Here is a 9488-nt window from a genome sequence, read left to right as displayed (position 1 = left end):
TTTTAGAAGCTGGAAGACCTGGAAGCTTCATACTTTGTATATAGATGCCTTATGTTATGAAGTTTCCGATTGTCTATCATTTGACCATTGTCCTTGATCTCTTTTTCCATAGTTCAGTGACTACTTGAAATAAAAGTTAAGATTTTTTGTAATGTTGATTTCTGTGTTATTATGAGTAATAGGATAACTATGTTTAGTATGTGCATACTTTGCAAGGTCCTCATGCCGGTCAGACAGTTTTCATCAGACCTCGACCTCATTTCATGGATCAGTTAACCAGGTTAAGTTTTCGTGGTCAAGTCCATATATCAGATACTATAAGCAATAGGTCTACTAAATTTGATGTATGGAATGATTGTAAATTGTACATGTCATGGTTCAGTGGTTAAAGTTAAGTTTTTGTGTTTTGATCTTTTTTTCGAATACTATATGCAATAGGTCAACTATATTTGGTGAATGGAATATTTTTCGATGTACATGTCAGTCTGGCAGATTTTATTTGACCTTGACCTCATTTTCACGGTCTTTGCTCAGTGTTAAGTTTTTCAACCGGATTTTTTGTGTTTTGGTATGTTTTTCTTAAACTATAAGCAATAGGTCAACTATATTTTGTGTATGGAATGATTGTAAGGTGTACATGTATTTCCGGTTTGGTTCATCTGACCTTGGACTCATTTTCTTGGATCATGTTAAGTTTATGTGATACTTGTAGTAAAGCTTTATATTCAGGGCTATCAACATAAAATCAATGATCAGTAAAGCAGGTGAGACATTTCAACGTGTGCACTCTTGTTTTGTCAAGTGAAATATTCATTTATTATGAGTAAGGTCACTCATGTCTGTCAAACAAAGTTCACCTGACCTCGACCTCATTTCATGGATCAGTTATCAAGGTTAAGTTTACATGGTCAAGTTTGTATCTAAGATACTATGAGTAATAGGTCAACTACATTTGGTGTATGGAATGGTTGTAATGTGTACATGGCTGATTGGCAGGTTTCATCTAACCTTTACCTCATTTTCAAGGTTCAGTGGACAATGTTTAGTTATCGTGGTTTGGTCTATTTCTCAAATGGTAAAAGCAATAGGGCCTCTATATTTGGTGTATAAATGATTGTAAGGTGTACATGTCTGACTGACAGGTTTCATCTGAGCTTGACCTCATATTCATGATTCATTGGACAATGTTTAGATTTTGTGGTTTGGTCTATTTCTCAGATACTATAAGCAATAGGGCCATTATATTTTATGTATGGAAGGCAGTTTTCATATGAACTTGACCTCATAATCATGGTATCATGGTTCTTTGGTCAATGTCAAGTTTTCATGATTTTGCCAGTTTATAATTAAGAAATAATTCTTTCATGCCAAGCTCTATGCTCATTTTAACATGGGTAGGTATTATATTTGTCAATATCTTTATACTGAGCGTTAGCGAGGTGTAAAATGTTGACAAATATAATGCCTACCCATGTTAAAATTAGCATAGAGCATGGCATGATAGAATTATTTCGATTCTAATAGGAAAACTTAGAACTTTTCTACTTCGAAGCAGACCTATAGTTTGCGTTCAAAAGGCATCCATTTTGATTTGAAGAAGCCAAAACGTTATAGAAAATCAACCGTTTCACGATAAGCAAATGAAAAGATACATGTAAACTTACTTTTAGAATGATTTTATTTAATTTCCTAGCGAGCAACACCAAAACAAATGTCCATTTTGATTTCCGGCGTTGTTCAAAACATAGCTGACATTGCTATTTCAATTGTGACGTCAATCACATGCAGCCCATGTTTTATTGGAATTAGAACATGGCTTTGTTTCCAAAACGAAAGAAGAACGTCATATTAGAATATACTACTGTAAATTCAGAAATTATTGCGATGTTTTTATTATTGCGAAAAATGCGACAGGGTTATAATCGCAATAATTTAAACTCGCATTTTGAAATTTTTAAAATGAATTTAACACTATTTTTCTCAATATCGCAAAAATTAAAATCGCATTTTAGTCTAAAATGACAAAATCGCAATAATAAATGCACGCAATAATTTCTGAATTTACAGTATAAGCAATAGGACCACTATATTTGGTGTATGGGATGATTGTAATGTGTACATGACTGTCTGGCAGGGTTCAGATGACCTTGACCTTATTTTCATGGATCATTGATACTGTTAAGTTTATGTGATACTTGTAGTAAAACCTTCATATTCAAACTTTCAACATAAATTGAATTATAAGTACGGTAACGCAGCCGAGACATTTCAGTGTGTGCAGTCTATTCTGTGACATACTTATTGACCCTAAGGCTTGATGTAACTGGAATGTACAGTGTTTGTGTCCTGTGTGGAGAGAGGTCCTTGAGGAGCAACTTTATCCAGAAAGTGATACCACTGAAAGAAAACAGCCTATGAAATGCCATTCCGGTAAAAAAAATTGCCAAAATTCTGTATGTTTGACTGTACATGGCCCTTTAACTGGAAGTAGCCATTTCATAGCTCTTTTTTTTAAAACTTCTTTGAACACTTGAAATAAATGTCTTTCTGCATGTTCAGAACCTTTCTGGACCACAATGCCTTGACTTGACAGTGTAGTGCAATAAGTTCAGCCCACACCACCAAAAATTCCTTTTTTGGAACCCCAAATTTCTAGTTCTGAATTATCTTTCCCTCAAATCATGTAATTATATTGAATGACATAGAAAAATAGCTTACATTTGTTTTAGATGTATATAATGTGAAATGATAATGGACAAGCCCCACCTTTGAAACTAGGGAAAAGAGGAAGAGGTCAAAAACCAGAATTGGCACCTAACCGATCAAAAGACAGGACCTGCATAGTCAGGGTTATTGATACTTTGTATTATTGTTGCCCACTACCAAAATAAAGTTGGAATGTGTCTGTCAAGGTAACAAACAGTTTCAATTAAACAATGTTATGTGTGCCTCAGAACTTATAAATACAAGGATTACAAATGACGTTATTATTGCTCATCAAAGTGTATAAAGTTGTATTGGTGTATAACTTTTGACAGCATTGATACTGATGATTCATGGCATGTTTTTTGCGTATCACAAGATATATATGTAAGATGATGTAGTGATTGTTTGATTTACGTCCAGTGGCAAATATTTCATGCAGGTTTAGGACAAGAACAAACTGACAATAAATACAATAGGTAGGTCCTGCAAAGATGGGGTTGACCTGGATGATGGACAGGAAATTTGGGATGCCACTGGAAAATGAGGCTATCTTGGATTGGACAGAAATTTATCCTTGCCACAGGCTTCCTACAGATCCCTCAAAGAGTTGTTACGTGATGTAATGAGGTCAAGTTCACACATAACAGTATTATCAAATACACATTAAAAATACAAAAAATTCAGCAATATTTTCCTTTTGTAAAGGGGCATAACTCTAGAACGGTTAAAGTGACACCACCAAAATTCAAACTTGATCCGTATTTTGTGGTAATAAGCATTGTGTATAAGTTTCATAACATTTGGTTGAGGCTAACTTAAGTTAGAGAGCGGAAACGAAAAATTCAGCAATTTTTCCATTTGTAAAGGGCATAACTCTAGAACGGTTAAAGTGACACCACCAAAATTCAAACTTGATCTGTATATTGTGGTAATAAGCATTGTTTATAAGTTTCATAACATTTGGTTGAGGCAAACTAAAGTTAGAGAACGGAAACGAAAAATTCAGCAATTTTTCCATTTGTAAAGGGCATAACTCTAGATTGGTAAAAGTGACACCACCCAAATTCAAACTTGATCTGTGTTTTGTGGTAATAAGCATTGTGTATAAGTTTCATTCCATGTGGTTGAGGCAAACTAAAGTTAGAGAACGGAAAGCCTTTTAGACCAGGTGAGCTAAAAATAAGTAACATCATGTGAAAGGTCTTTGGTAAATAAATCATTGTCTTAAAATGTTTGATAACCCCAATATCCTGGGAAAATGGAACTCATTATTACAATAGAATTAAAAAGTTGAAAAAAAGTCTCTAAAATATAGGGAAAATTGCTTCCATACATGAGACAAATAATGTACTTCCCATTCATTTATGAATTTTGGTTGATATAACCAACTATTCTCAAATATGACCACCAACTTAAGTACATTTAAAGAAGACCTGCTAATATTTAACAACTACTGTACTATAAAAGATTTACCTATTTTCATCTAATTAATCCTCCTCGCCTCAACTATGTATAACATTTATTTTCTCATTATTTATTTACTATCTTCATTTTGACCATTACACACATACAAAGAATGTATTATGGTGGACAATAATGTCTCAAAATTCTTAAATCCAATATGTGAATCAAATTCTGCTCATATGTCTTTATAGTACAAATACAAAATAGTATGAATATGTCAAGTTCTGTATTCTTCAAATTGCTGATCCTTGAATCAAATTACTTAATCTTTTCAATAGATTTTTCTAGTCAAGTTAGACTATTCAATTCAAACATTTGCCATACAATTTCATATAACTTCAAATTCTGGTGAGCTTGGAGCATTATTAAACACTGACGGTGAATTGACAGTACTACTCTCTGACGATTTATGTCCTTCTTTAAACCTGTCTAACGACAAAACACTTTCTTGTTCTGAGTCTTTGAATCGATCAACAGAAGTATCCCTTTCAGATTTCTCATGTTTATGCTTATGTTTGTGTTTCTTGTTTTTCTTCTTCTTTTTCTTGACTTTATGTAATCTACTATGGTCCATGGAGTCCACCATTGATACTGATGAAAACAATCCAGAAAATGATGTTGGTTGGGATGTTACAGCTGATGCTATAAAAGAAATGAGCCATTGCTACAGATTTACTACAAATATCATACATAAATCTATTGTGTTTTTTATACTGTTTATTGTACTGTTAATTACCCAAAAAGGTTATTAACGTGGTGTTTAAGTCGTGTATGCTTTATAACCCAATCATACTGTATGTGGTTATTCATGTATACATGCTCATTATTGACGAGATAATACTTTCTTAAGATTTCCGTGTGCAAACAGACGGTATCTAAACAGAACAGTTTTTTTTCTATAAAGGAAAACAAGATCTACACAAATAATATTCAAAATGAAATATGATTTAGAATGAGTTATTTTACATTGAAGGTGTTGTTTTTATGATGTAATAAACTGCTTGTTTCATAGTAATATAAAAGATTTCCTGCCTTGAATCATTTATAAAATACTTGAAATAATGATGAGATTTGTTTAAATTTTTTTTTTAAATCCTCATCTACATTAGGTTTTTTTTTTTAACTTCTTTCTCATGCATGCTTTACTTATTCATTCTGTCAAAATACACATTAAGACTATGAGTTTTACATTCATGGTGTTTATTTTTGCAAACAATGATTAAGAACTTTCTAAAAAGATATTTGTATCCTTCTGTTGATCTCTGTTGGCAACTCGTTTTTATGAAAAAATAGGACTTGTTCTTTAAATTTAAACAATAATTATGGTATTGGTGGGGATATAAAAAGGATGATATTGTAATACCAACCTGGAGCAGAACTTGATTGTGATGGTGACATAGAGTCATCACTTAATCTATCTGATTCTTTGGTAAAGGAGGATGCTACTGTTATATCTTCTTCTGGTTTGACCTACAAACACAAATATCGGCACTCAAGTCATTTATATTCTGTAATAAACGTCAAAATGCATCACACAAATCAAAAATACATGTTAAATGTGATATTAATATGCTTTGTACTAGACTAACAGGCTGAGCTAGATAGTTAATGTGCTAGTTCACAAGTTAACAGTCAACAGGAAGACACTAGACATACGTTTCTTAAACCAGTGAAATGAAAAAGTAAACATATCAATTTGTGAAATAATATCTACTAACCATACTATAAAAGTTAAGAATCTAAACAGCTGACAAATTACTCATTACACATAAACAGCTGATGGAACCATTTTTATGACTTCCAGTTAGGACATCACTTTAAAAAAATCTCAAAATCCAACCCCTTTGCCAGGAAGTTGTGAAATGAGAAAAAAAACAACAGCAACCCCATGACACAATTAACAAAAAGATATCTGTTTATGTTTGGTTGTTACTGATAGATATCTGTTTATGTTTGGTTGTTACTGGTAGATAGAGTTTCTGATGAGAAAGTACTTTGAACCAGATTATTAAAACCATAATGATGCCAACTTATAGTAAAATAAAAGGTGAACAATTTTATTTTCTGTAGAATAGTCTGTAGTCTTTGGTTTCTGATTAGTGGTCTAGAAATAAATGCATTTTACAACCAAAACAAATTTTTGGTCACCAATTATGACCTATCTAGTCAGCTCAAGATGTTGATATTTTGCAGTATCTAGCTGAAACTGCTTGCTTCATGTGACATCGATTTATCTAGCTGAAACTGCTTGCTTCATGTGACATCGATTTATCTGAATCAATGTTATTTTAAACATGTAACAGTTCGCGAAATCAAGTTTTTCTTTTATTTCTTGCTTTAATCGAACTCTATAATACACCTCCTGCCCGATTGTACTCTATAATCTGCACTCCTGCCTGATTGTACTCTATAATCTACACCCTGTCTGATTTTGTACTCTATAATCCACACCCCTGTTTGATTGTACTCTATAATTCGCACCCCTGCCTGGCAATTTTAATTTTGAAGTAAAAAAAACGCTGTCTATACATGCCCGAATTCGGGGTTACTGTACATTTGTTCTTTGTCTTTATTTCATAAAATGATGAAGATGCTATTTTACAAACTTGTTACTGATCATGTCTACAAATCTGTGTCGAGATGAGTTAAAATTGTAAAGCACAGAAAGGGATACAGAAACACTCCTGAAAACGTACTTTGTTTAGACTTGACCAGCCGGCAGTATTAGATTTCAGAAGACTTGATGTCTTCTTTCATGCACCAAAAATAGCTGTTATTAAAATTTAAACAAAATTGACCAATTACAATTAAATTGGATATCATATGCATGCTTTTGATTGTAACCAGTGTGATAACGATAGCAATACAAGACAATAGATAGTGATTCTTATGTTTCATTTCTACTGCAAAACTGACACAAAATTCAGTGGTTAAGCACTGACCATTCATCTTTTGAAGGGGCCATGGATTTTTTCTCAGGACTCATATTTTTTTTTAACTTTAATAACAAAAAAATTATTAACCCATAAAAGATGAATGGTTGGTACCTTATGCGTGCAATCAAAACTATGCCAAACACAAACATTTTTAACTGAAGCTATCAACAAGCTTACATACTATCAAGCTAACCATTACTATGGTGAGTATCACTATTTTTAGTTCAAAATTGTACTCGCAATCTTCTGTTTAAAAAGTCTAAAATTTATGTTAATACTGAATTTTATTTCATATAATAATACCATGAAATTTTGTTTCTTGAAATCATCAAGTAGATTTAAAATCATGGAAAAATACATAATCAATTAAATATTATAACTATTATTAGTGTGCACCTTGAAATGTTAAAAGCTTATAAAACATAGCCCATAGGATTAAAATAAAACAACAACAAAATAATGGGCAGCCCAGACCATCATTTAACAAGTAGTTTACACAGTGTTTTATATTTTATTGTATATAAACAGTAGCTTGTGTGCTTGCAAAATTTTACAGTCTCTATCAAGTGGATCAGCTGGCATTTCAAATCATGCTGTTTATACTCAGAATTTCTTACAGCCATTCAAATATTTGTTTATCAGTAACATAAAACATGTAACTTAGATGACAAAAAAAAAGACAGGAATAAGAGCTAGCATTACAGGCAATGAACAGCAGACTACATAAAAAAAAGTTAAGGAAAAAAGCTAAAATTGTACCCCAACAAACTTCGAAAGCTCCGTAGCAAAAGACAGATTTGCTGAAGAAGAAGTGACAGGTGTTTTAGGTGTTTTCTTATCTGTTGCCATGGTATCACTTGTTTGCTCCATACTGGTTCCCTGTGAGTAATTTAAAACACAGCATGCAAATATGCATTTTACTAAAGGTAAGAACAGATTCAGTACTTTAATTAACAAACTCATACATATGTAGATAATTTACTATTCAAAAGAAAAGACATATTACATGATTTTCATCTTTAAAGAAAACAATATTATAAATAAATATTATATAATACGAGAAAGTCACATAATTTTGACACCTTGAAAATATTGGAAAAGTGGTGATTCACAGGGTTATTAAATGAGATAAACTTAAAATAACAGAAAAGAATAAGTTCAATAAGTGCCATATTTGGCCCCAATATTAATTTCATAGTTTGAAGATAAAAAATATTTCAAGTTGATGAAAAGACACACGAGAAAGTGAAATAGAACTATTTTCGTGCAGCTTTTCTCTTAAAGTGTTAACACTTACAACCCAAATTGGCCAAAAATAGAGATTTTAATGAAAGTTGACAAAATCATCTGGATTTCTACCAAATTTAGGCCTAGGAAACATAGAGTGCAGGCTGTGACAAACGAAATATTCATATCAGATATGTATAATGTTTTCTCTAACTCTTCGTCAATTTATCCCTTTCTGCACCCATTGTATAAAAAAAAATTTAATCAACGTGTGGTTCGTTTGATCTCAGTTCTTCATTGGTTAAAATCCGATTAAGACGTCGAATTTTCTTGCTTTCCTCTGAATTTCCTATTGTGACGGCATGAAAAAAGGCGACCATGCCTGATGACGTCACATAGAAAGAACACATCTTTTTGCAGATCATTCGAAAAGACGAAATAGATTTGCCTGTGTATTGTTTGAAAATCATGAGAGGAACAGATTCCACCACCAAATCTTGTGTAATACGATATTTATCCACTCTCGACAGTTAAATTTTAAATATTTAAAACGCTCGGCGAGCCTCACGTTTTAAATTTGAAAATTTAACTGTCTCGAGTGGATAAATATCGTATCACACTCGATGCAGTGGTAGAATCTATATATAACAAACATTATCTTAAAACATCTTACTTGTCTATGCATGCACTCTATTTTTCTAGTCCAAAAAATCTATGGAAATTTACCAGTTTTCTTTACTTTTAATACTTGGAAAATCAAAATGTGTGCTATTTTTGATGTTATGAAAAGAACGCTTATACATAAATTTTCAACAAAAAGGTATATTTCCTATGTAGTCATTGTTTTAACAATGATTAATGGTAATATTGGTCAATAAATTCTTATTTGAAATTTAAGCTAGAAATAAGGGCTATTTTAGGGCCTTATTGAACATAATTCTTTAGTTGTAATTTTAAAATTGTTTATTCATATCATATAATAATATTTTGTCAAAGCATTCAAATTCATAATTAGCTGATGATTATGATTTGATATAGTGATAACCAATTCAAATTTAAACAATTCAAGTAAATATTTTGCACAAACACAGGAAATCTGATTTCAAGGTTCTGTTCAGTGATTTTCAAGAAGAAACAGGAAATGCTGACATACAG

At 32.0% G+C, this 9488-nt stretch overlaps 1 protein-coding gene across 1 annotated transcript in view; it reads right to left on the bottom strand.

The window, feature by feature from the left end:
* Window positions 1-4219: 4219 nt before the first annotated feature.
* Window positions 4220-9488, bottom strand: part of LOC127727159 (transcription initiation factor TFIID subunit 2-like) — a 46093-nt gene continuing 40824 nt past the window's right edge. Inside the window, exons 27-28 of the mRNA XM_052234608.1 lie at window positions 5538-5640; window positions 4220-4812 (exon numbers count right to left, since the gene is read on the bottom strand). Of these exons, the coding sequence (XP_052090568.1) occupies window positions 4499-4812; window positions 5538-5640 (417 nt within the window). The 3' untranslated portion in view covers window positions 4220-4498. The remainder of the gene's footprint in view (window positions 4813-5537; window positions 5641-9488) is intronic.

Source organism: Mytilus californianus, unplaced genomic scaffold (genome assembly GCF_021869535.1).
Source record: "Mytilus californianus isolate M0D057914Y unplaced genomic scaffold, xbMytCali1.0.p SCAF_19, whole genome shotgun sequence".
In the NCBI taxonomy this organism is placed as follows: Eukaryota; Metazoa; Mollusca; class Bivalvia; order Mytilida; family Mytilidae; genus Mytilus; species Mytilus californianus.
Note: the sequence above shows the minus strand (reverse complement) of the source record. Positions and strands in the feature narration are given on the sequence as shown.